The following is a 26,668-nucleotide window of genomic DNA, read 5'->3' as shown; positions in this document are numbered from 1 at the left end:
TAGCGTGCACTACTTTGAAAAAGTTACTTTCGCTGCCAAACTAAGCTGTGCTGCTTGAGCAGTGTAATTTAGTGAATCAACCCCTACTGATTTGTATGTGTGCCAGATGTGGCCATCAAAAGAGCCACACTTGGCTCCCGAGCCATAGGTTCCCTACCCCTGAATTAGGCTTTCTTTGGGGGTACTTTTTGCTAAGAATTATTTTATTCTAAATGTGTTTTAACAGGAAAAAATTAAAAAAATTCATTATTTCATGTTTACGGCCATTATAATTTTAAAATAATAAATGCTACAGTAATTAAAACCAACACATTTTATTTGCCCATTTGTCCCGGTTATTGCAACATTTAAACGTAGTACAATGTATGGTGCCAATATTTTATTTGAAAAAAAAGGTAAATTTTTTTCAGTTTTGCATTCATCATTAATTGCAAGCCCATAATTTATAAAGTAACAGTAATATACCCTCTTGACATACATATTCAAAAAGTTCAGTCCCTAAGGTAACTATTTATGTATTTTTTTTTATTGAATAATATATATATATATATATATATATATATATATATATATATATTTACAAATTTTTTGAAGGAACTATTGGGGAGTGTGGGAGGTAAAGGGTTAATTCTAAATGTAAAAAAAGTGTGTTAGTAAAAAAAAAAGTTTTTAGATGTAGTTTTACTATTTAGCTACAAGATGTCCTTGCGCATAACTTCCCTATGCATAGTATTACTACGCAAACACAAAGTTATGCGTGGACGTGTAAGTATCAGCTTTTGTAAATGACGGCACCGTCTCATGGATGGAGGTGGTCATTCACACGGGGACTTAGATCAATGAATGGGAACTGTGTTCCCATTCATTGATCTCCTGGCTAACGATTTGTGGCGATAAAGAGCAGGAGTGCACGGCAGGTAGAGACCTAGTAGCTACATCCCTGCAAGGAGATATGGGATTTTGCAGGGACATAGTTTCTCGGGGAGGGGGCGTGGTTAATCACCAATTGCAGTTGGCAAGGGTGAGTAAACATAGTAGAAAGGGCTATTTTTTAGAATTCCGCATTACTGTAAGCAGAGGAGAAAACGTTTTCCTCACTGTAAAGGTGGCCATACATCGAGCGATGCATGGGCAGGTCGACCAAGAGACATCTCAATATGATCAAAACTGGTCAGAGAGAAATCTGTTGGCTGCCCATACACTGCAGGCCGATTTCAACATGAAATCATACGGGAATCGGCCTTGTGAAGTCACCTCTGCCGCTTTCCCCACAAATGTTCATGTGCCCCCTGTGCTCTTTAGAATCTCCCCTGTTTCAGCTGCCATTGGTGTCCAGCTGCTCTTTCTACCCCATTCGCATCCCATGTGGCTGCCAAGTATAGTATGTGGCGCTCGTGTGATATCAGTGCTCCTCATGGGCGTCCACACATAGGGGCAAAATGGGGCAAACGCCCCGCCCCTGGCCCTCAGCCGCTGCTCCCCCCAGCCGTCAGTCTTTCCCCCCGACCGCCCCTGCTGCATTCCAGCAGCCAGGGACAGACCTCAGAATCAGCCAGTGACCAGTGAGTGAGGGCGCTAGGACCTCACGGACACCACACTGATATGCGAAAGTGACATCATTTCCACATATGCAGCGCGGTGGGTACCGTGCGCCCACTCTCACTAGGCGGCCAGGGACGGGAAGACAAGTGACGTGAGTGGGGTCCCTGTCACTAAAAATGGGGGGGGACGACACCTGTCACTACCTACACTGGGGTGCACCTGTCATTACCTAAACCAGGCGGCACCTGTCACTACCTAAACCGGGTGGCTCCTGTCACTACCGAAATTAGGGTGCACCTGTCACTACCTAAACCAAGGGGCACCTGTTACTACCTAAACTGGGGTGCACCTGTCGCTACCTAAACTGGGGGGCACCTGTCACTACCAAGCTGGGGGGCACCTGTCACTACCTAAACTGGGGGGTACCTGACACTACCGAAACTGGGGGGAACCTGTCACTACCTAACCCCCCCCCCCCCCCCGGCACCTGTGTCAGAGGCGCTCACAATCTAATCCCTGCCATAGTCCTAGTCTAATGTCCCACCATTGCTAAGTTCATGTAAATGTAGCTCCACTCGTGACCACACTCACAATCCTGGTCCATGGCCACGCCCATTTTTGGGCACGGGTTACTTCGCGTGCCGCACTTATACCCCCATTTTTCCACAACTTTCCACCCCTATTTTTCTGTGCACTGCATGCACCACATATCTTAACTAGGCCTGAAAGATAAATCGAATTTAAATCGAAATCGCGATCACCAAGATCACAATTTCAGAATCGTTAAAGTGGTGAATATCGCAATCATGTCATTTCCACATGAGGAAGTTTGAAGAAGCGCCTTCAAACTTTCCCAAAGTCCCGTTGCGTGCGGCCCACAGCGTTGGACATACCTTCCCTCCTCTATCGCCCTCTGCCGCCTCTTGTGCTTGGCAAAACTCTGGGTTCCTGTATGTCACATGACATACAGGAAGTATTCTGTGCATTAGAGCCTGCAAGAGGCGAAGTGAATAGACGGGCATCGATGGACTTGTGCTGGAAGCTATGTTCAGAACTGATGCAGCTTGGGGGACAGAGGAGGCAGAGAGACACAGAGTAGGCACAGAGAGAGAGACACAGGAGGCGCAAAGGGGGCACAAAGAGAGACAGAGGGGGCACAGAGAGAAACAGAGCGGGCACAGAGACACAAGGGGGCAAGAGAGACCCAGAGGAGGCATGAAGAGGAAAAGGGGAACAAGGAAAGACAGCTTGATTTGAAGGAAATCGTGAATCGAATCGAAATAGCAATTTCAGACAAAAATCGTTCAATTCAATTTTTTCCTAAAATCGTTCAGGCCTAATCTTAACCCACCCTTTTTTGCCCCCCCCCCTTTCTGCAGACACCCATGGTGCTCCTACTAGTGTTTTTTAACCACTTCACATCCAGACCTTGTTTCCCCCTTATGGACCAGAGCCGTTTTGATGTTTTAGCCATGACCCTAGTCAGCAATAACTTTATCCCTACTCATGACAAAATGATCTATATACCGTTTTTTTTCAAGACAAACTAGGCTTTCATTGGGGGGTATTTTGTACTCGGAAAATAGTTGTTTTCTATTCATTTTAATGGGAAAAAAGAGGAAAAAAAATAAAAATGCATGATTTCACAGTTATCGGTTCCAGCTTAAAAATAAAGAGTGCTACTTTCATAAAAACCATGCCACTAGTATTATGTCCCCCAGAATTGATAGCCAGATGTGTCCCCAGTATCAGGCCCCCCCCAGGATAGTCAGATATGTCCCCAGTGTAAGCCCCCCCAGTATAGTCAGATGTGTCCCCTGCATTTGCCACCCCCAGCATAGATCATCAGATGCGCCCCTAAGAATAGTGCCCCTAATTATAGCCAGATGTGACCCTGGGATCAGCATTACCCCATTTTAGCCAGATATGCCCCCAGGATTAGCACCGGCACCCCATCATAGCCAAAAGTGCCCCCGGTATTAGATTATCCCCCCAGGGTAACTAGATGTGCCTTACTATTAGACACTCCCCCCCCCCCCCCACAGTTAGCTAGATGTCCCCCAGTGATCTTAACATCCCCCCCCCCCCTTTTAAATACCCCCTCCCCCAGGATCGATAGCCAGGACCCCCCCCCCCGCATCAGGCAGCCCCCTCCGTGCATAAATAGTTAAAAAAAATTCCTCCAGCAAGCAGCCTCACTCACCTTACCTTGTTCCTGCGACTATCCTGAAGCCCAAGCCTCCGATCCCCGCTCTGCGGTCAGCCCCGCTATGCCGAATATCCGGTCCCGGCTTGATGACGTCATCAAGCCGGGATCCGGATATTCGGCATAACGGTGCTGACTGCAGAGCGGGGGTCGGAGACTCGGGCTTCAGGATAGTCGCAGGAAAGATGTGAGGTGAGTGAGGCTACTTGCTGGAGGATTTTTTTTTTCTATTTATGCACTGAGGGGGACAGATGAAGTATCGCTGCAGTTGACTACTGCAGCGATCGTTCATGGGAGGGGGGTGGACTAATTGGCTATAAGGGAACATTTTCCCTTTCGCCAATTAGTAATGCAGCTGACAGTGCCGGGGGGGGTGTGCTCTGAAGCGCACCCGATCGTGCACAGCAGGGCTGCAAACAAGTCAGTATATCTACGTCATTGTGGCTTGGAGGGTGCCACAGCTGACGTAGATATACTGTAGCAGTGGAGGAAGTGGTTAAAGTGAACCTCCGGACTAAAAATCTACTCAGCAGAACTGAAAAGGCTTGGTGTTTCTTTAACAGTTTCACAGCATCAGAACTTTGTTTTTCTTACCAAAGCATCATTTTTAGCTGTATTTTTAGCTAAGCTCCACCCATCAAAGAAAACTGCCCGGGCTTTTTTTCCCTGATGCTTTGCAAAGCATGATGGGATTTCCTATGTTGTTGTTCACGTTGCCTAGCAACTGGGAGGGGTGATTATTATTATTATTGATTTATAAAGCGCCAACATATTCCGTGGCGCTGTACAAAGTAAGAAACAAACATGGGGTACATAATAATACAGACAATGGTGTACACCAATACACAAGATACATAATTAGTGACAAAATACAAAGAATGATACAAAATACAAATTATCGAATTGGTAATGACAGTGATAAAATTAACATGATGAATAAAATGTATAATGGTTACCAAGACACAAAAGGGGGAGAGAGCCCTGCCCTTGCGAGCTTACAATCTAAAGGGAATGTGGGGGGGGGGGGGGGGAACAGGAGGAGGGGTAGTATGCAGCAAATATATAGAGGCTTTGTGTTTTAGGAGACCTAGTAGGAGTGCAATTTGGTCTTAGTACAAAGGGAAGTGGCCTAAGGTAGAGCATATGCTTGTCGGAACAAGTGTGTTTTTAGAGCGCGTTTAAAGGTAACAAAGGTTGGCAAGTGACGGATGTGTTGTGGTAGGGCATTTCCAGAGGAGGGGTGAAGCGTGTGCGAAGTCTTGTAAATGTGAATGTGAGGAGTTTATTCTAGAGGAGGCCAACAGAAGATCATGTGCCGATCTGAGATTGCGATTGGGTTTGTATCTGGAGATTAGTGAGGATATGTACCGGGGAGAGAGATTGTGGAGAGCTTTGTAGGTTAGGGTTAGGAGTTTGAACTGAATCCTCTGGTTAATTTGCAGCCAGTGAAGAGCTTGACAAAGAGGGTCGGCAGAGGAAGATCGAGATGAAAGATGAATGAGACGAGCAGAGTTCAGTATTGACTGGAGCGGGGCCAGTTTGTTAGACGGTAGTCCACAAAGTAGTACGTTGCAGTAGTCCAGACGAGAAATTATGAGAGCATGTATTAACATTTTAGTTGTGTCTTGAGTGAGAAAGGGACGGATGCGAGATATGTTTTTGAGTTGGAGATGGCAGGAGCTGGTTATGGAGTGAACATGTGGAATAAAAGAGAGAGATGAGTCGAATATCACCCCCAAGCACCGAGCTTCGGGAACTGAAGATATGGGAGTGTTATTAACATTTATTGTAACTTCAGGCAGGGAGGTGGACAGAGACGGTGGAAAAATTATTAGTTCTGTTTTACTCATATTAAGTTTTAGGAAGCGAGAGGACATGAAGGAGGATATAGCAGACAAGCAGTCAGGAACACGTTTAAGGAGGGAGTTGAGGACTGGGGCAGAGAGGTACAGTTGTGTATCGTCTGCATAGAGGTGGTATTGAAACCCGAATGAGTTGATTAAATCACCAAGACCATGCATGTAGATGGAAAAGAGGAGGGGACCAAGGACAGAGCCTTGGGGAACCCCGACAGACAAAGCATGAGGAGAGAAGATCTGATCTGAGTAGGAGACTGTGAAGGACCTTCCAGAGAGGTAGGAAGATAACCATGTGAGAGCAAGACCCTTTATTCCGACATTTGAAAGTATTTGTAGGAGTAAGGTGTGGTCGACAGTATCAAATGCTGATGACAGGTCAAGAAGGATGAGTATGGAAAATTGACCTTTGGATTTGGCTGTAAGAAGGTCATTGGCCACTTTGGTAAGGGCTGTTTCCGTGGAGTGGTTAGAGCGAAAGCCAGACTGGAACTGATCAAGTAGGGAGTTAGCAGATAAATAATGGCTTAATTCTGCATGTATATGGCGTTCAGGTAGTTTGGATGCAAATGGGAGAAGTGACACTGGGCGGTAGTTGGCAAGTGTAGTAGGATCTAGAGAAGGTTTTTTAAGTAGTGGTGTCACAACAGCTTTTTTGAGTGGGGACGGAAAGATGCTAGTAGAGAGGGACAGGTTAAATAGAGTTGTTAGTGCAGGCAAGAGAGATGAGGATAGCTGCGGAATGAAATGGGAGGGAATAGGATCCAAAGAACAGGTGGTTAGATTAGCTTTGGCAATTATAGAGGAAAGAGAGTGTTCAGAGAGTGGAGAGAAGGCAGTTAGAGAACAGTCAATGAGAGGTGTGGAGGTGGGATTTGAGGGCTGCATGGAGAATTCACTTCTGATTTTGTCAATTTTATCAGTGAAGTATGTTGCAAATTCTTCAGCTGATAAGCAAGATGGAGGAGGAGGAGGGGGATGGAGAACGGAGTTGAAGGTGCTGAACAAGCGTTTTGAATTGTGTAAATGGACGGATATTAGGGAAGAAAAATAGGACTTTTTTTGCCACAGAGAGTGCGTTTCTGAAGTTGTTCAAGGCAATTTTATATAAGATGAAGTCCTCACTTGTGTTACTTTTCCTCCAGCGCCGTTCAGCTGCTCTAGAGCATCTTTTTAACTGTTTAGTGGTCATCCAGGGTTGGCGACAGACACGGTGAGGGCGGGCATTGACGAGGGGGGTAAAGTCATCCATGACTTTTGTAATGGAGCTGTTGTAGTGTATAGCAGCCAAGTCTGGGTCAGTGAAGGATTGTGTGAGGAGAGGTGCCAGGGCATCAGAGACAGTTTGAATGTCTAGATTGCGATAGTTTCATCGAGTATGTGAGCGTGCTTGTGCCAGGGTGGTAGGAAAGGAGGAGGGGAGAGAAGCTAAGTAGGTTATGGTCAGAGAGTGGTAGTGGATCATTAGTAAAGTCAGTGACAGAGCAGAGACGAGTGAATACAAGGTCAAGCGTATGGCCATCAGTGTGGGTTGAGGTAGAGGACCACTGAGACAAGCCATAGAGGAAGTGAGTGATAGAAGTTTTTTGGAGACAGTGTTATTGGTGTCAATAAGAATGTTAAAATCACCCATGATGATGGTAGGGATGTCAGAGGATAGGAACTGGAGAAGCCAGGCAGAGAAATGATCCAAGAAAACAGAAGCAGGGCCTGGAGGGTGGTAAATAACTGCAATTTGGAGGTTCAAGGGAGAGTATAGTCGGACTGCATGGACTTCAAAGGATGGCAGGGAGAGAGAGGGAATAGGAGTGAGAGGCTTGAAGGAGCATTGATCAGCACACAGGACAGTTGGAACTGTATCTCATGCTCCCTGTCACCTCCTTTCAACCAAAAAGATGGCTGCCCTCATGAAATCAAACATTTGCCTGTTCTTTTAAAACAGAGTGGGTAAGAGATTATATTACCTATCTATTTTAATTAACATAACTAATGTAACTTAGTAGCAGTAGGGTATTGTACCGTGTTAGCCATCAGTAAAAGCAAGAAGTTTTAAATCAGGAGGATTGCTAAGGAACTTCATTCCATTTTACACAAGGATCACAGACTGAGAACGATATTCCCTAAACCTCCACTCTTGTTATATCGGCAGCCACACAATCTAAAACAGATGATTGTCAGGAGTTCTTTGAATGAACCTCAACAAAACGGAACATCACCCTGCCGACAAAAAATATGTGGGACCTGCAGACACATTTACTCCACTGACAGGGTAACGATACCAGGTTCACAACAGGAGTACAGAATACAAGGCACATTTTCCTGTGGTTCCACCAATCTGGTATATCTGATCATGTGTGCTAAATGCCCCAATGTTATGTACGTGGGAGAAACTGGACAAACTCTGCGCAAACATATGAATGGACACAGGCACACTATTAATGATACAAAATCTGGACTCCCAGTTGCTACACACTTTCGGTCCAACGGACACAGCATGGATGATCTTCATGTCACTGCCCTGAAGGGTGGCTTCAAAAGGTCAAATGACCGATTAATAGCAGAAACAAAATTTATAAATTGGTTTAAAGCTGTGCAGAACGGTTTGAATAAGGACAACAACTTTTTATATTGGTATGAGACTGATGATATTTGAACTTTTTCAGCCATTCTAGCTGAACTTGTGAACTAAGAATTTACGATACCTCTGGGTCAATCCTAATACCAGGTCTGTGAGCATGGAGTAAACAAGGATCCTTATCTTAGCTAACAACATCTGACCCCATTTAGATGGTCTGTTTGAATTAAGGCATCTTAATGACATGTATTTATGCTTGAAAAAAAATATCTGTTTTCCCTTTTGATGTTGCATGTATAAAGCTGTCTGTACCACCAGCTTGCAAACTAACAGGATATAAGCCCGACGAAGGCTGCAAGGCCGAAAGCTTGCCTATTTTTATTCATTTTTAGTTAGCCAATAAATGGTAACATCCTGATTTAAAACTTCTTGCTTTTAATGTAACTTAGGGCCCTTTTCCACCAGCGCGTTTGCGCTGGCCGAATCGTAAAGTCGCAAACCGCTAGCGATTTTCCAATCACTACGGTTTGCTTTTTAACATAGGAATCGCGGTAGGTCATTTCCACTACCGCGATTCGTTTTTGCCGGGAACGCGAACGCGCGGCGGAGCGATATTTGCCGCGATTTTGCTATGCAGTGCATAGCATAGCAAAATCGCGGCCGCAAATGTCGGGAAATCGGCGGAATTGCGATTCAGCAATCGCTAGCGTTCAGCGTGAAAGCTAGCGACTGCTAGTGGAAAAGGGCCCTTAATGACAGTATGTTTGTTTTGGCTGAAGTTCCTCTTTAAAGGGAAGGTCCAAGCAAAATAAAAAAATGAGTTTCACTTACCTGGGGCTTCTACCCGCCCCATGCAGCCATCCTGTGCCCTCGTAGTCACTCACTGCTGCTCCAGTCCCCCGCTGGCAGCATGCCGACCTCGGAGGTCGGCGGGACGCATTGCATACATTTTTACGCATTCCCGCTAGTGCAGGAAAATTATCGCATACATTTTTACGCGTTAGTGGTTCAATGCGTAAAAATGTACGCATTGAACCACTAACGCATAAAAATGTATTTGTTACTGTTCCTGCACTAGCGGGAATGCATAAAAATGTACGCAATGCGGCCCGCCGACCTCCGAGGTCGGCATGCTGCCAGCGGGGGACTGGAGCAGCAGTGAGTGACTACAAGGGCACAGGATGGCTGCATGGGGCTGGTAGAAGCCCCAGGTAAGTGAAACTCATTTTTTTTATTTTGCTTGGACCTTCCCTTTAAGGCTATTGGAGGAAATTAGAGCTTCCAGAGAAAACATGGAGTGAGCACATTAAATCCATACAGATAGTGTCCTGGCTGAGATTTGAACCTGGGATTCTAGCAGTACAGTAAGTCTATATGTGTTTTCCTCCCTCCCCAGATAAATGTATTATCACTAATGATTTATACAGTACCCTCATCTGCTTTGCCATTACCCAAAGTGTAAAAAAACCCACCAAAGAAAAAAGCATTTGAAGAATGAATATGTAAAATAAACATAAAATATAATCTACACAAACATATAACAATAAGGGTAAAAGCCTTTTCTAGCATGGTTGTTTATCTGACTTGCAGAACTCGTGCTGTTAGCACTAATTTCTCTGGCAAGCATTTCTGAAATCTAAAGGATTCTTTTATCTGCTTTATGTGCAATGAAATGTTGGCTATGTAGCCTTTCCTGCTGGTTCTTGGCCTCACCGTGGCGCAAGACACTGTCTTTTGGAATGAGAAGTAAGGACACTGAGCAGTCATGTGACCACTAATTTGCCATTTAAACTAAGGTACAATGCTTTAAATCTTAGTTTTCGGTCAGTGCAGTGAAGAGGTTGAGATTCACAAACTCGTGTATGCTCAGTATAGATGTGCTCTTTATAAGTCTCGGCCCACAGCGACCTCGAAGCTATGCCGATATCAGCACCATTTCGTAGTTGGTGCCTGAAAAATTTCTGGGCCCATAATTAAAGAAGGCAGGTTGAATAGAAAACAAAGTGCAGGTAATGCCTTCTAACAGGATTATCTTTCAGGGGATACCTTTTGGGGGTGAGGCTGTTTTATGATTTAGGTTTGCTTTACATTATTTGGCCGTTCTCACAGTTTGTCCTGACCACAATTCTCCCTCCATTGGAAGCCAGAGGAAGTGAACTGCCTAATCTCCATTCCCAGCTCCTCCCTGGTTACATCATGTAGGTGATGATGACATGGGGGAGGAGTTTTGATCGCTTACATGGTAAAGATGTCTGTACACTATACAATCTTGATTGTGCAATCCTGCCCAATTTTGCCGGCCACGCAGCTCACGTTAGCGCTCCCCTAGCCAGGAGCATTCTGCACAGGTGCAGAAGTACTGCGCCTGCGCAGAATGCTCTCGGCTGTGGGAGCGCGATCATGAGTGGCATGGCCGTGCGCTTGCGCAGGTGCAGTATATGCAGATCTGGCGAGGTCGACATCTGCAATGAAGGGGGGACACCGGAGCTGCGGCGAGGAACGGATAGGCTGCCGGGGCTGGAGGAAGCCCCCGGTAATTAGATTTTGTTTTTTTATTTTGCTTAGATTTGTCCTTGAAAGAGATTCTGTAAGAAAAAGGTGCCCCTGGGGGTACTTACCTCGGTAGGGGGAAGCCTCTGGATCCTAATGAGGTTTACCGCATCCTCCTCCATCCCAGTGCTGCCAGCCGCCAAAAATCCAGTGACAAGCTTGTCGGCAGTGCTGGGCTCCAGGATCATAATAAGGCTCCCTGCACTCTGCATGCGATTCCGGTGCTGATTTTTAATTGGTTTTTACATCCGATTCCGATTTTTAATCTTTACTGCATGCGGCATTTTTTGATCCGTTTTTCTGTTGAATGTATTCAGGGAAAATCGGAATTGAAAATCGGAATCGCAAAACGGATTTGCAGTGTGCAGGGAGTTTAATCCTGAGTGAGCCTTGCTCAGGCGCAGTAGTGTCTTTCTTTCTGACTCAGAAATAGCTGAGCCCGATTCACTCAACTGCGCAGGTGCGCGGTGTCTGCGTCTGCGCTTATGTATTACACTTTACTACTGTTTAGTGAATATACCTCATAGTTGTGTGGTTTGGTTTTGGAGTAGTTTGGTAGTTTTGTTTCCAGAATGTCCTCTGCTCTTGTATGTCTGTTGAGTACTGAAAGATACCAGCGGTAGTTTGCTGGCATCCATAACTAGCTTACTGTGCACAGAAACCAGTCATTAAAATATATCTTGCCATACACAGTGCCGAGCTTGAGAGAAATTTTCGTCTTTTGTAATTATTTCTGTGATTATTCTACTACTTCCACTTAGTACAGTGGGATATTTCTTTCCCTGTTATTATAATTAAGTGAAATTGAGCAAAAACCATTGGGAGGAGGAATCCAGCGTGCCCCTTTTCCTTCCTCTCCTCTCTAATCTGTTTTACTGCTGTCAGAGTGAGCAGGGAGGGCTTAGTCTGCAGTGATGACCTTGTCAGGGAAACCGTCAAGGGAAACCGTGGCTCACTTCCCCATGTACACAAGGAGTGGGGGCCCACAGACCTCACCCTTGGCTGCTGACCAGCGGCTAGACGGCTTGGCAAAGAAAGCGTGAGAAACAAGGGGGCGACACCCAAATGTCATCACAGCTGCAAAACTGCTGAGCAGAAAGGGCCTAATTACAAAAATATGCACCCTGAGGCCACAGCACAGTGAATACAGAGGCACATTTTACTCAGCCCCACCCAGTATCTGCAATGTAAGTTATTTTCAGTCGAGCAGCGTGGGATTTTCGACTGCTCGGAACTTGGCCGCAGCCCTCAGGAGTGTGCCTGGTACACGAACAAAGCACAGCTGGTAACATTAACCCCAGGCTGCCTGTGCAAAAACAATCGCAAATCATCCTTGATCTTCTCCCCGCCACGATGCGGCAGAAAATGTTATGAGTTTTTCACAAAAGCTTAACTATAAACAGATGCAAAGACATCCTGTACTGTAAACAACTATATATGTGTAAAAGTTCTCATTTGAAGACGTATCTAGACGAAATGAAAAGAATTACCGTTGGCGTAGTGGGAAACAGTTTCTAAATGATTATCTCAATACTAAGCACCCATAGTGACAGTCACTAGTACTTTCAAGCGGACCAGAACTCAGAACTTCCTCTCAGCTCTAAAAGATACGCAACAGCATAATAACCCTTAAAGAAAAACATTTCTTTGTTACAGTGTACAGAACTCCTGCAATATATCTGCAGTGTGTCTACTTTCATGGAAGTAAACAAAGGGTTAACATCTTTTGTTTACATATTAGCTGTGTCTGCCGAGGACTTACGAATTTCTGTGCGGATGGTGTTGAAAGATCAAATTACACTTGTGATTACTTGAAGATGAGAGGGAATTCGAAAGTCTATTCTCTCTAAAAACAGCACTACATCTCTCTAAAAACAGTGCAGTGCATTACCATACTGCAACGCTAGCCTTAGGTCTCTTTCAGGCAGGAGGCTGAAGGTGGAAAATTCGATGCTCATCAGCTGCTTCTGAGCATCAGTTGAGCAGTGCAGAGGCCGCTTAGTGCTGGCAGGTCACTTGATGAAAGACAATGCTGCAGCCAAGGAGACTGGGATGCTTTGCAGGAAGGTGTATCACATGCATCACGTCGCTGGATCATAGACAGCTGAGTCACTTCTGCACTCCGCTGTGCACTCTGTATGGGCCAGCTTCTCCTCCTTTGACCACTTCACCCCTAGCGTGAACCGCCTCACCTGCCCCCTTATCAGATCATTATAATGGCTGCTGAAAAATGAGTGGAGTAGCAGTTATGTAATGACATATAGGAGAGAACAGAGGCGCCAAAAGGATAAAAGGGGTTTTAAAGGAGCTTAAAAGCCAAAAATTTGGTAATTAGAGGAGGCAGTGGTGGACTTACCTCCTCCAAGCAGACACAACACGACTGTACATTCAGTCTATTTATTGACGAACTCCAGATAAAACAAAGCAACGCGTTTCACGGGTCAGTGCCCGCTTCCTCAGGCAATAGAAAAAGGAGTTACAGCATCTAGCAAAACAAACAACACTCGGCACCTCTGACAGATTACCAAATTTTTGGCTTTTAAGCTCCTTTAAAACCCCTTTTATCCTTTTGGCGCCTCTGTTCTCTCCTATATAATATTGTATCCACCCTGGGTGGAGGGTTGCGATCCTTTTCTACTATCTACAGAGAGCGACTTCTTATTCCTGAGTGGGGTCAGGATAATCTATTACTCTTTGTCATTATCCCCTTTGTCAATACATACTACACTATTAGGGCTCTTGGTGTTCCTCTGTTTATCTCGTTTGCAAGTTATGTAATGACAGTAATGTACAAGTATCTCAAATGAGAACTTTGTATTAAGAAATGGAGGACTTCCTGAGTACAGTCTAATATTTTGCACTCTAAAGATGCACGTACTGCATTGCCATAGACCTGCTTTACTGCACAATCCGTGTGGTAGGCACGGATCATGTGGTAACACACTGTTAACTTTTCATCGGGATTGCTGCAATTTGTGTACTTAAGTCGCACTGAGTTGCATAGCACTAAGTATGAAGGTCTACATAGACATTTATTTAGCAGCCTCTTTCGGTAAAATTGCTTAACGCAAATTTACCACAATGCCATAGTGTGAAAGGGCCCTCAGTGTGATCTGATGTGACAAAGGTATGGGCTGCTGCAAACTTTTTTTCTCACATTCAACCTTTATTAAACCAAAATTTTGCACAAGACAAAAAAAAGAGCTAACAGTATAGCTAAATATCTAGACATAAAATATAGCATAGTTAACACATGTCATAATAACATACTCCAGAACTAGATATAATAATGAGCTGGTCATCTGAATGAGCAGATGTCAAATAGACAGGCTTCAGGGAGACCAGAGAAAAATGTAACAGTCAAAGCCACATAGGCGAAAATTTTTTACCATTTACCATCATTATTCACTAATCATTACTGTATTCGGTAATGCAGAAAACAGCTGATTTTACCAAACATCTTGTCAAATGTCAATACGCTAAGGCTGTTACTGCATGGAAAAGTATCAACTTGTGAGGTATATTACCATCTTGTGCAGTAAATACCTCAATAAATGTTGATTCACAAAGATTAGTAAAATAAGTGAAATGTTCTTAATTTTACCTCCAGCTTGGAGTTGTCGGTAACTAGCAATCAGCTGGTAAAATGGACATGCAAAGGGGACAGCCAATAGGAGGAGCCACCCTGTCCTACTACTCACTCCATTGGTACCAATGTACTGCCGGGCAGGACATCAGAAAGTTATAAAGAACAAGAGATGCAGGAGCAATGTACATTCATAGAGGTTTCCCTGAAACCTTTTAGGCGTGCACAGGGAAACAATGATACACAGGTTTCCCTGTGCCTTCTAGTGCGAAGCAGGTAAAAAGGGTGCCTGGAGTGCTGTGGAAAGAAGGGCTCCACTATAGGCAGCAATGATAAAAGCTGCGACTAGCGGCAATAGATGGAAATTTGGGTATCCGGAGGCACCCAATAAAACTGCGTGCACCAAGGTTAACCGCTATGCACATTTTGGCTAGAAATGGTGGGCGCGAAGCTATAAAATAGTGAGTGCCGGGGCTACCCACTATTTTATCGTGTGCCCAAATTACTATCTATTGCCACTAATTGCGGCTTTGCTGCAGGGTCTTTTTAGTGTTAGGGGTGGGTGGGTGTCCTTAGGGGTTAAGGTTAGGCGCCATCGGGGGGGGGGGGGGGGGTTAAAGGTTAGGCAGCACCTTTTTTTCCAGGCGCCTCTAGTTGCATGCATGCAGATCTACAGGAATGCTGGGGATGCATTTTACTGTTGTACGCTGTCACAGGCAGCTCTTACACAGGAACGGCTCATGTTTTAGGCTGACCACCTAAATAATCATCACAACTCTAGCCAGAAGTGGGAGAACATCCCTGTAGCAGATCACAGCTTGCTGCCTAGCAAGCAGTATAACGGCGTGCAGCATGGTAATGCACTGCATGCAGTTGTTACCGCAAAACGCGCACATTAACAGTCTAAGCGAAGGATACTTTTCATTGAACTGTATGCTTGAGTGTACTTGACGTAAACGCGAGCATAACGTGCAGCGTCACTTTCCTGCTGTCACAGGAAATGCAATGCAAAGGCCACTGTGAACAGTTTAATAAATCAGGGCCATTATAAACTACAAAGGCAGAGTTTTGCTGCCCTCTTTGGGTGTCAGTGTCAGACCAGTAAGGCTGCAATCCTTCTTCCCTCCCAGAGCTGTCAGTGCAGTAAGAAAACTGACAACGGCCTCTTTCAGTGGCCCCTGTCAGTTTTCTTACTGCACTCACAGCTCTGTCAACTCATTTTTTTGAATGTTTGTCCAGATCATGTCAGACATTGTTGGAGCTGACAACAGACAGTAAGTGGATTCTGCTGAGGACCAGAGATCATGGAGGATGCTTTGGAAAGGGCGGTGTGTGGTGGGATACATTTTCTGTGATATGTAAATACACCTGTATTTATTTTACAATATTGAAGACTACACAGTTTGTGCCTCCAGTAATTACAACTCATCTCTGAAGTTTCTCATGTTCAGCCTCATTTGAAATGTATGAAAATAAGTTGACGCAAATAACAAAAACTGCAGTTGTCTGTAGAAAGCATTTATAACCTCACTTTGAAGAAATATGGAGCCTGGTTGAATATTAATGGCAACTGTGCCTGCTGTACATTGTTTGCATGAGAAACCGCACTGTGAGGAGAGGAAGGGTGGGGAGTGATCCTAGTAATGTATAAATGCTTATCTAGCAGTTATGATTGAAAGACTGACACTTCTTTCCACCACCCAGTTCTGCTGCGGCATCCCTACACGGACATCAGCAAAGGCTTCATTCACATTCACTAAAGGTTCTGCTGTTGTCATTCTGTCAGTGCTAGACTGTCACAGCCATAGCAATTTTAGATCCCAGTTGTTAGCTAAGTATGAAAACATCTTCACCCCTTCATCCCAGAAGCAGTGCTTTGACAGAGTTGCAGGACCTGAGGGCCAGTAGCAGGACCTGACAATTGCCCAGTCACTTTACTCTACACTTTACAGTCAGCTGGAAGTGTCTGCTGGAAACCTGAAGGTGAGAAATTATTCTTAGGTCTCTGTCACACAAGAGGCTGAAATTGTTGAATTCCCCACCTGTCAGCTTCTCCCATGCATCGTCCCGGCGCTTGCTAGCACTCAGCACAGGCAATGTAGGGGCAGCCACCACACATCACATCACATCTGAGGCACATCTGAGCATGGCTGTGCTTAGGTGCGACTTGATGCGGGGTTTTTTTGCTGCCAGGAAAACACACCACATGTCAAAACCACATGACAAGTGTTGGGCTACAAATACTGCCATTTGGCTACATTAAAGTGGTATGAAACTTAGCATTTTCCTTTTTGTTCTGAAAGATTATTTACAACCATAAAATCTACTACTACGAAAAAGATTGTAGCAGAACAGCATTCAAACAGATTAACACAGCACTTTTGTTCTTTTGTGGAAAGCTCCTTGCATCAGTGGGCAGCTTCTGGTCGCAGAAGACCCGATAACATCTTTTGTTTACATTCCTTTTTCAGATATATTTGGGGCTGGTTCACAATGCAAGAGCTTTTAAAGCGCTAGTGAAAAGCTCTTGCTAATGCAATGCTATGGGGGAATGTTACTAAATCACATACTAATGTTACTAAATCACATTGCTCAAGTGAGAACACACACATGGATAACATTAGCAAGAGCTTTTAAAATTATAAAGCGCTTAGAAAAGCTCTTGTACTGTGAATGAGTCCTTAGTAAGCACCAGCAAACTGCCAAAACTGAGCTGTACTGAGCTGAGAAGCAGAAAGAGCTGAGAAGTGATCACTAGATAGATCTTAATATATAAATACAGCAGCTATGCAATAAAATGCAGTGGCAGCTTTCAGAGCAGATAAACTGTACTTTGGGAATTTGTGATTTGTACATATACAATATTACTTGTACTTAAAAGCAAATATGATAACTACTGGTAATAAAAAGTAGGAAAACACATTTTTATTGAATGTTATGTCAGAGTTTTAGCCCACTTGGAGGCAGATCAGCCTTCCCTGTGAACGATGCCTTAGTCCAGCAAAAAGCTGAAATGTCCAGCTTGGACTTATGTTATGTCTTGTTATGTCTTTAAGTGTCTTTGTTTTGTTCACCCAAATCTGCAAATTCATAGGGGAGTAGGTGGTAGATAACTTTTATATTTAACCAGCACGGTGGCGTAGTGGTTAGCTCTCTCGCCTTGCAGCGCTGGGTCCCTGGTTCGAATCCCAGCCAGGGCACTATCTGCAAAGAGTTTGTATGTTCTCTCCGTGTCTGCGTGGGTTTCCTCCGGGCACTCTGGTTTCCTCCCACATTCCAAAAACATACAGGTAAGTTAATTGGCTCCCTCTAAAAATTGGCCCTAGACTACAGTACTTACACTACCTAATATAGACATATGGCAATGGTAGGGATTAGATTGTGAGCTCCTTTGAGGGACAGTTAGTGACATGATATATATATATATATATATATATATATATATATATATATACTGTACAGCGCTGCGTAATATGTCGGCGCTATATAAATACTAAATAATAATAATAATAATGTCTGTGATCTGTTTTTTTCCAGCAGGTATTTACTGGTAAATTTGTCTACCTTACAGGATAACTGTATAAAAGACAGAAAGGAGCTTACAATCTAATCCCTGCCATAGCCATATGTACTTCATCAATAAACTTATCTGTATGTTTTTGGGATGTGGGAGGAAACCGGAGTTCCTGGTGGTAGCCTACCCATACAAACTCCGTGCAGATAGTGTCCCAGCTGGGAACGGATCCAGGGACCCAGCACTGCAAGGTGAGAGCTCTATTCACCAAGTGCTGCCCATACAAAAACTAGACCTGTCCTTTACATAATGAAAAATAATGGCAAAGTTCAACATGTACCACATTCAGTACTTGTTATGACAGCGGTGAAGAAAGTGTCCGGATACAAGTAGCTCTATCATGTTCAAACAGGTATTTTGTAGTACTGAAAATCTTTCAGTTCACACTAATGACTGAATCAGCCAGCTTCTGTCAAATCTTCCCATGCGTCTCATAAGATCCTTTGACTTTATGAGGGGTGAATTTGTATTAATCATATTAAACTGATGTTTTATAGAGCAGGAGTTCTGGATTGTTTCATTTGAGGCCCCTTTCACTCATGGTGTATCACGGTACGCTCCCCACCGCACCCTCGTCGCAATGGCCATTAGACTAGCCGTACTAACCGCGGTGTGGCACGATGCGGCGGAAGTGCTTCTGACAACACAGAGGCAACACAGACTGCAGTGCATTGCCGAGCGGTACCGCACGGCAGGAATTTGCATTGCAGTCAATGGCACAACTACAATCCATTTAGACATGTGCCAATCGGCCAAAACACAGTTACATACTTCCTGTCCATCAGGGAGCACGTCACTGTTTGGGGGCGGAGCTATGCATATTACCCTGTTGGCACACTGCCGCAGGTTAATGTGCAAGGGGAAATGGTGCAGTGCGATTGTCCTACCCTCTCATGCCGCAGGACAACTGCACTGCACCATATGTGAAACTAGCCTTACAAGAACTACTTTCCACGTATAAAATACAATCCTTCATAAACTTTTCGTCAGGGAGCACACTTATTAGGATCGCCTAGCGGAAAACTCGTGTGAAATCGCATAGAATTTTAGTCTATGGCCTGCACAAAAAATCTCATTTGTAGACGATAAGCACAGCAATTACCCTTTTCCCACATAGACATAGTGCATTCGAATCACATGCTTTCCCAAGTTGCCAATGTATTTTTTTCCTCTTGTTGAAAAGGCAAATTATTGTAAATGCAAACGCAATCATAGGGCAAATCCAAAGACACAGAAATGCACATGCCATAAAATGCATGCTTTTCTGTATCAGTGGCTTCCTATTGCCTAGTCATTGACAAGACCCAAACAGCTTCTGAGTGAAAAAATATTCAGCACTATAAATTTTCCATGGAAGACCATGATGTTTAAACTAGCAGACCCAAGCCCGTTTAAAAATGGGCTCTAGGGTCTGTGTTTCTCGCCGCCGCATGTTACTGCGCACGCGCGCACACCCACCCGCCTGCTCACACGCCCGCCCGGCTCCCTGGCCCCGTCCTCCTGTCTCTGTGAGGCTGGGTCCGTGCTGCGCACATGCGCAGTGCTAAAAAGCACGGACCCAGTTACACAGAGACAGCACACGCAGGGACACAGGAGTTTTATTATAGAGGATGCTACAGCAGTCCCACATGCTCAGCATTCTCAGGTACTTAGTTACATTTAAAGCAATAACCTGAATTGTTTCCTAGTTTTGAATAGTTACGTCAGTGTGTAATATATCTGATGTTAATCAGGCTCTACAGGAGGCTCTCATTTTACATGTATAAAGTACACGAATCTGAAATAACTGAACTTGTCATTTGTTTCATTTTAAACAAATTGTTCAAAATAACACAAGCTGTGTCAGTGTACTCATGTAGAGGAATGTGGAAGAAAAAGCTCTGAGCCATTGCACAGGCGCGGGCTGTACTTTACCCCTGCGCAGCGCGGCTGCGCTTGTATATGGAGCAGAGCACAGCCGCAGGTTTAGAGGGTTCCAGTGGAAGGAGGGGGTTAGGAGGATTGGTGAAACCCCTGGACCATCCAGAGGCCTCCCCCTACTGAAGTAAGTATCTAACTTATATAGTTACATAGTTATTTGGGTTGAAAAAAGACATACGTCCATCGAGTTCAACCAAAGAACAAAGTACAACATCAGCCTGCTCCCTCACATATCCCTGTTGATCCAGAGGAGGGCTTATGAGGAGGGCTGCTTCAGGTACCCTTTAAATCTTTACTGTGACTGCTGCATGAGGCTGTGGAGGATTTGTGTCCATCCATTCAATAAAGATACCGGCTTTTAACAGCTCGTTTGAGCCTGCAGGTCTTCTCCTTTTCATCTGAGTGGTTTTGTCCCTGCACTAGTAAATACTGCATATTGGGGGTCAGAGCGTTTGGGACGTTCCTGTTTCCATTTAGAGTGAATTTAGAGGCAGGTGTAGTTTGATATCACAGACATTTCCCAGCTCTTCATATGATGCTTTAGACCCTGCATATGTTTTGTTATGTGTTTGGCAGTGAAGGGGTATCCCAGATCCTCTAATTGCATGCTATTTCTTTCCTCCAGCCCGCTGGAACTCAATCTGAGAAGATGCTGGATGGGTTCAAGCTGCAGAGTAAGTGATTTCCCAGATATGCTGAGTGTTTGCACATAATCCTCTAGACTCTCTGGAGCACTATTAATGCATTTTTCTTTTACTGGTCCTGCATGTGAGCGCAGGAATCAGCCACTACATCTTTCTGCTGCTTCATGGCTCTGTCAGGCTCTAGCCTCACCCTCCACTGCTAATAAGAACACAACCTGTTCACAGGATCATTGTCACCTCCAAAGATGTCACCATTTGTTTCTCCAGTCCCTGCTTCATGTTCTTTTGCAGCAGTGAGAAGACAGCATTTTGATTAAGAATGAAACCATTATTACATTTTACAGCACTAAACCATTTCTGACTTTTTGTACTGAAATCAAGTAAGTGTATAATAAAATATATTTAATGTTTTATGACTGTGATCTAAAAGCCAACCTCATGACTCAAGTAAAAAACAGCACACATAAGAAACACATGCAAAAGTAACATTTTACTGCTTAGATAAGGTGCATGGCATAGGCACTGGTAGTGTTTTGACGGACCTATCTCTTTCATGTGTGTCCCAGGGCGGGATCATCCACAAGGTAGTCTAGACAGGTGCCTAGGGCCTGGTCATTTTTTTCCAGGCACCTTTTTTTTTCATGTATGTGGATGAGAGGGAACAGCAGCAAAACTTGTGATGGTCAAGGGAGGGAACAGCAGCAGTACTTGTGATGGGAGGGAACAGCAGCAGTACTTGTGATGGGAGGAAACAGCAGCAGTACTTGTGATGGGAGGGAACAGCAGCAGTACTTGTGATGGGAGGGAACAGCAGCAGTACTTGTGATGGGAGGGAACAGCAGCAGTACTTGTGATGGGAGGGAACAGCAGCAGTACTTGTGATGGGAGGGAACAGCAGAAGTACTTGTGATAGGTGGCTACATGCCGCTGAGGAGCCCATAACTGGCTCTGCAAACTGGTGTTGTATTTAATGTGGCAAAGCAAGATTTAAGTACAAAGCAAGAATTTTTTTACAGCATAAACTGATATTGTATTTTTAACGTCATCAATCAATCAATAGAAAGTTTGATAGGTAGTGTTGTAGCAAAGAAAGAAATCTAAGGGAAGGCAAGAGATAAAACCAGTTAAAATCCAACTTGTTCATATATTCTTTCACAAATTTGTTGAAAACACGCAGTTATATTTATTCCCTTCTTTCCTTATACACGGGCATTTGAGGTATTTGTTATGTGCATTTGCTGTTGTTAGCCATGTTGGCTGTATGTAGTCATCCTACGATGATGATGGAATGTCTGCTCAGGTGCAATGTTGTGTCTGCTCCAGTACAAAAACCTGTAAATATGGGTGAGAGTTCAGCAGGGAAGGTAGGCACATACAGTTAGATGGTTTAATAGGAAGGTTTGAGTGTATGAAAACATCAAACCTTATGGAAATCTGTTAGAATCTGTTATCTCTGTGGTGGAGTGGTAAGCAGTATGGAAGGTGGCGGGGGTGAGGCACGGGCAAAGGCAAGGTGGTATGCAACTGACCTTTGAATAGCTTTGTATTTCGTTAAAAAGTTCAAAACTTAGCAGCTGCTATGGTGCTGTCAATATTAACCACTTCTGGTGCTGTCAATATTAACCTCTTCTAGACCAAGGTAATTCAAATCTATGCCCTGTGTTCTGCCCACTATTCCTGCCAGTACATAGATTTCAATTACTCGTTGCCACACACTCACACCACTTTCGCCACTTAATCACCACTGCATCACACTTGCTCTGCTGTCCTTATGACAGCTGGGCTCCATGCACCAATCAGGCATGATTCCATTGGCTCGTGACCCTGTGATCACTGTGAGCCAATCACAGTACATCAATTGGGGGGGGGGGGGGGATTGGCTCTGGTCCTTAGATTCAGAGCAACGTGGTACGGAAAGGATTAAACAAATTTTCTACTGAAACCTTGTCTGATACCTTCTGTTGCAATGTAGAAGACCTGGCAAATGACCAATACCAGGCAGAACAGAACTGGGTCTTAGCTGTGTGTGGCATTTCTGGCAAGGGGTACCTGTGCAGTAACTGATGTTGGCATGTAATAGTAATCAGACAAGATGGTAAGCTTGTGGAGTGACGTTTGGCCTGATACTGCTTGCGTGGTGGTATCTGCTGTGGACTCATCAGACTGTTAGATTATGTTACCTGACTGCATGACTGTCACCTTTTGTCTCTGGGTACCTTTACCTATCATGGACACTTTGATTAATCTTTCTCATGTTTTAGACAAAAGTAAGTGTTTGGCTAACTGGTTTCGGGTTCAGTAATTAAGATCTATGCCCTGTTTGGCAGTGGTTATCCCTGCCATGGCGTAGATTTCAATCACTCACGCTGTGTGGTCCTGTCACTCCCGCCATTCGCAACACTCTATCGCCGCTGCAGCCTGCTCGCTCTGCTTTCATCTGTGCACAGGTCAGGACTGTGTGCTCGTTTGTGCATTAGAAGCAGCTTTATGTGTGCAGCCACCAGCACATTCAGTGTGGATTCCATTGATAATTCTTGCTGTGCCCTCTGCAGTGATGACACTGAATAGTCATCTGTCTTGGCACTTGGAACCTTATAGACATCAGAGGAAATGTGCAATCAGTGCTGTGTCCTAGCAACACAACACAAAGACTGGCTGCTTTCCAAGTGGGACATGAAATGTATTCACAAATCTCTTGACATCAGTCATTGAAACGCTGCTGCTTTCTCAGATTTGCCATGACTGAAAATGCAGTAGCAGCATTACCAGGTATGGGTGGCAGAAACAGTGAACACTGGTAGAGAGATTTCTTGGTACTGCATTCACAGTGATGTCAGGGGTTATTGTAGACCAACTGCTTCCAATTCTCATGATTATGTACAGTATTTATACTGTTGTAACATCCTATGCAGTCCTTTGTAGAGTCCATAGCCATGTCACTAACTGTACATCAGAATGTCTCACACTCTAGTAGTCCCTACCATAATCATAGTAAAATCTTACTTCACTCGGATTTACATGCTTAAATTTATCAGTGATGCCGGCATCTTTACTGCTGGCAAGGTGAATCACTGTAGTGATTTTTTTTCATCTGCTTTAGTGAGCAGTTGTAAGGTCCGCTGTGCCTGGGCAGCAACGGAATGCCGAGACTTGGGCTGCAGTTCATACTTCCTGGGCTCGGCAAGCCACTGACATCAGTGGAACGCAAGGTGCTTTTCAGATCTCATTGGATAGGCAGAGGATGCATTCCCAGTACGCGCTCCGCAGATGTAAGCAGTAACTCTGACGTTCATGTGTGCGTGTCAGCGGGAGTGCTATTGGTTTCTTCTCAATTTTGCTTTGTTGATTGGTTCGTTCTAGTATTTAAACCTGGTGAGCGCCACCAGTCATTGTCCGTGATAGCATTAGCTTTGGCTTGTTGCTGGGAAGCGCCCACTGTCAAATTGGATTCCTGTTGCCGACCATTGTCTTGTATTTTGACCACGCTTAACCTCTGCTTGATTCCTGTTGCTGACTACTGCCTTGTATCCTGACCACACTTATCTCTGCTGGATTCCTGTTGCCAACCTTGCCTTGCACCTCAACTACGTTTTTGCCTTGCCACCTGGATTGGACTTGCTTGGACACGGATTTGCATGAACTCTGCCTGGACTGACTTCGGCTTGCCTTGACTACACTATCTCTGGAAAGTTCCTATCTGGACTACCTCACTGTCACCAGGAACTCCTGGCACTTCTAGCACTATCTTGTGTGTATATATATATATATATATATATATATATATATATATATATTTACAGGGAGTGCAGAATTATTAGGCAAATGAGTATTTTGACCACATCATCCTCTTTATGCTTGTTGTCTTACTCCAAGCTGTATAGGCTCGAAAGCCTACTACCAATTAGGCATATTAGGTGATGTCATTAGACCACACCCCTTCTCATTACAGAGATGCACATCAACCCTATATCAGGTGTGCATAATTATTAGGCAACTTCCTTTCCTTTGGCAAAATGGGTCAAAAGAAGGACTTGACAGGCTCAGAAAAGTCAAAAATAGTGAGATATCTTGCAGAGGGATGCAGCACTCCTAAAATTGCAAAGCTTCTGAAGCGTGATCATCGAACAATCAAGCGTTTCATTCAAAATAGTCAACAGGGTCGCAAGAAGCGTGTGGAAAAACCAACTCCTCACTTGGCATCATGGGCGGACCGGGCCTGGCAAAATACAGCAATATATAGTTATAAGAAGCGTTTTTAATGCTAAAACCAAGATACTCAAAATACAAATGCCAATCCTCAATATTTTTTTATGTTCTGCTATGAGTCATTACAGGCCCTCTGTAAGACCAGTATTTGGGGAAACAAATTCATTTTTCAATATTTTTGGGATGTGGGAAGGAAACTAGAGTGGTATACAGTTTATACTGGTATGCATCCTTTAACCTTGAAAAATGCAGCATAGTAAAGGGAGGGGGTGTTCTGTGTTAAAAGGAAGATCTGTAACTGCCATATAGTGAATATTAAATAAAGGTATAATACACACACCAGGAATAAATACTGTAGCGGAAGGGCTCTTTTACACTACATGTGATTCCGATTTTGGTGGAGTTTTACATACGATTCCAATTCCGATTTTCAATGCGTCCTGCGTTCTGCTGGGCTTTTTGTGCCTGTTTTAGTACTTATATTGGAGTGCACTTCCCACCAAAGTTCTCAGTTCTTTTAAGGGCTCCTTTGTACAAGTCCACGTTGCACTCAAGCAGATCGCAGATCATATAATGTCTCCACCTCAAAGAGCCAAAAAACAAAAGAAAAGAAGACCACAGTATAGTCTGTATATGATTCTCTGGTAGGGTGACCTCCACCTTATGGGGTTGCCGGTGAGAGAAAGTAATTACTATGGGACCACCTCTGCCACCTTGTGCTCCACCTTATAGTTGGCACACTCACCTAATAGCAAGGCTGCCCCGCTTCACAGACAGCAATCTCACTTGTTTTCACTCCACTAAGTCCACACCTATCTTCTCAACGGCACAGAATCTCAATAAAACCATAAACAATATATCATAGTGCAGGGATACCTATTGCACCTTTGATATGCAAACACACCACCCACACACAAGCTTCTTCGCTCACCCTGTAGCATTGCTGCCCACCCCAACAGACAGCTGTATTCACTTGATTGTGTGTGGTAAATATCCCAGTCTTTGCAAGTTTCTAGGTCCTCTGCATCGACAATGGCTCAATCTACAAACTAAAAAGCCTCTAATAGTGTAAACCAGGCAATTTATTCAACCAATAAAAAGTTTTTATACTCACAAACATCTAATAAAAAGCGCTCATATGTTTAAAACTCAGGAGGACGTCTCATCCTGCTTCTGCCGACCACTTCCTGCCTTTAGCTCCGCCCTATGCATTTCGTCACAAGACTCATCAGGGGTGTGTTGCTAGCATCCAGTGAAAATCGCAAACTGGAATCCCAAGACACTGTACTATGATTTCCTTTTTAGAAAATCGGAAACGCATTCAGTATGTATAACTTTACAGTACAGTACAACATTACTGTACTTTCGTTTGGAAAATCGCAAGCCTTTTCATAAATAAATCGGAACGCAGCCGTTGTAAAAGGGCCCTATAGCTAAGTGCAAACTTATTCATATCACATAAGACGGAAAACTACATAGAGAAATGTACAGAGCACTACTGCAGAGTGTACAGGAATAGACAGTACATCCAGACTCCACTGTTGATATGATGCTGTGACGGTATTTTATGCCAGGCAAGCTAACAGCAGTGCAGAGGGAGAAGGGAAATCCCTATACCGACACGTTCAGTTACATAAATCCGTTAATGTAGTTTGGTAGGGAAACCTTCTTTCTAAGGTGGTGCTAATCGGTGGAGAAGCAAGCTGTCTGTGCCAGGAGCCATGCTGGGAGCTGCTACCTTCCGGCTGCCACCATTATCTCCTGTTCTGCGCATCTGTGAAGCTGTTAATAATAACGTAAATCTTGTTGTCTGTCACTAACGCAGAAGATATCTACAGTGCCTGTTACATATTTATTTCTGTTGTGCGTGTTATTACTTCGCTATTTCAGAAAAGCAGAGTGCCCAGAGGAAACGCACACAAACAAAACTCCATGCTAATAATAGTGTACTGGCTGAAAATAAAACCTAGTGTTCTAGCACTGCAAGGTGAGAGTGAGTGAACAGAGTT

General features: G+C 44.2%; 1 protein-coding gene across 2 annotated transcripts in view; it reads left to right on the top strand.

Moving 5' to 3' along the window:
- The window catches only part of PERM1 (PPARGC1 and ESRR induced regulator, muscle 1), a 619,718-nt gene that overhangs the window by 206,394 nt on the left and 386,656 nt on the right, over positions 1–26,668 (top strand). For both annotated transcript variants that reach the window (XM_068240727.1, XM_068240725.1), the window contains exon 3: positions 20,435–20,483. In XM_068240727.1, coding sequence (XP_068096828.1) covers positions 20,459–20,483 — 25 coding nt within the window. In that variant the 5' untranslated portion in view covers positions 20,435–20,458. The remainder of the gene's footprint in view (positions 1–20,434; positions 20,484–26,668) is intronic.

This window comes from Hyperolius riggenbachi, chromosome 6, assembly GCF_040937935.1.
Source record: "Hyperolius riggenbachi isolate aHypRig1 chromosome 6, aHypRig1.pri, whole genome shotgun sequence".
Lineage (NCBI taxonomy): Eukaryota > Metazoa > Chordata > Amphibia > Anura > Hyperoliidae > Hyperolius > Hyperolius riggenbachi.
Note: the sequence above shows the minus strand (reverse complement) of the source record. Positions and strands in the feature narration are given on the sequence as shown.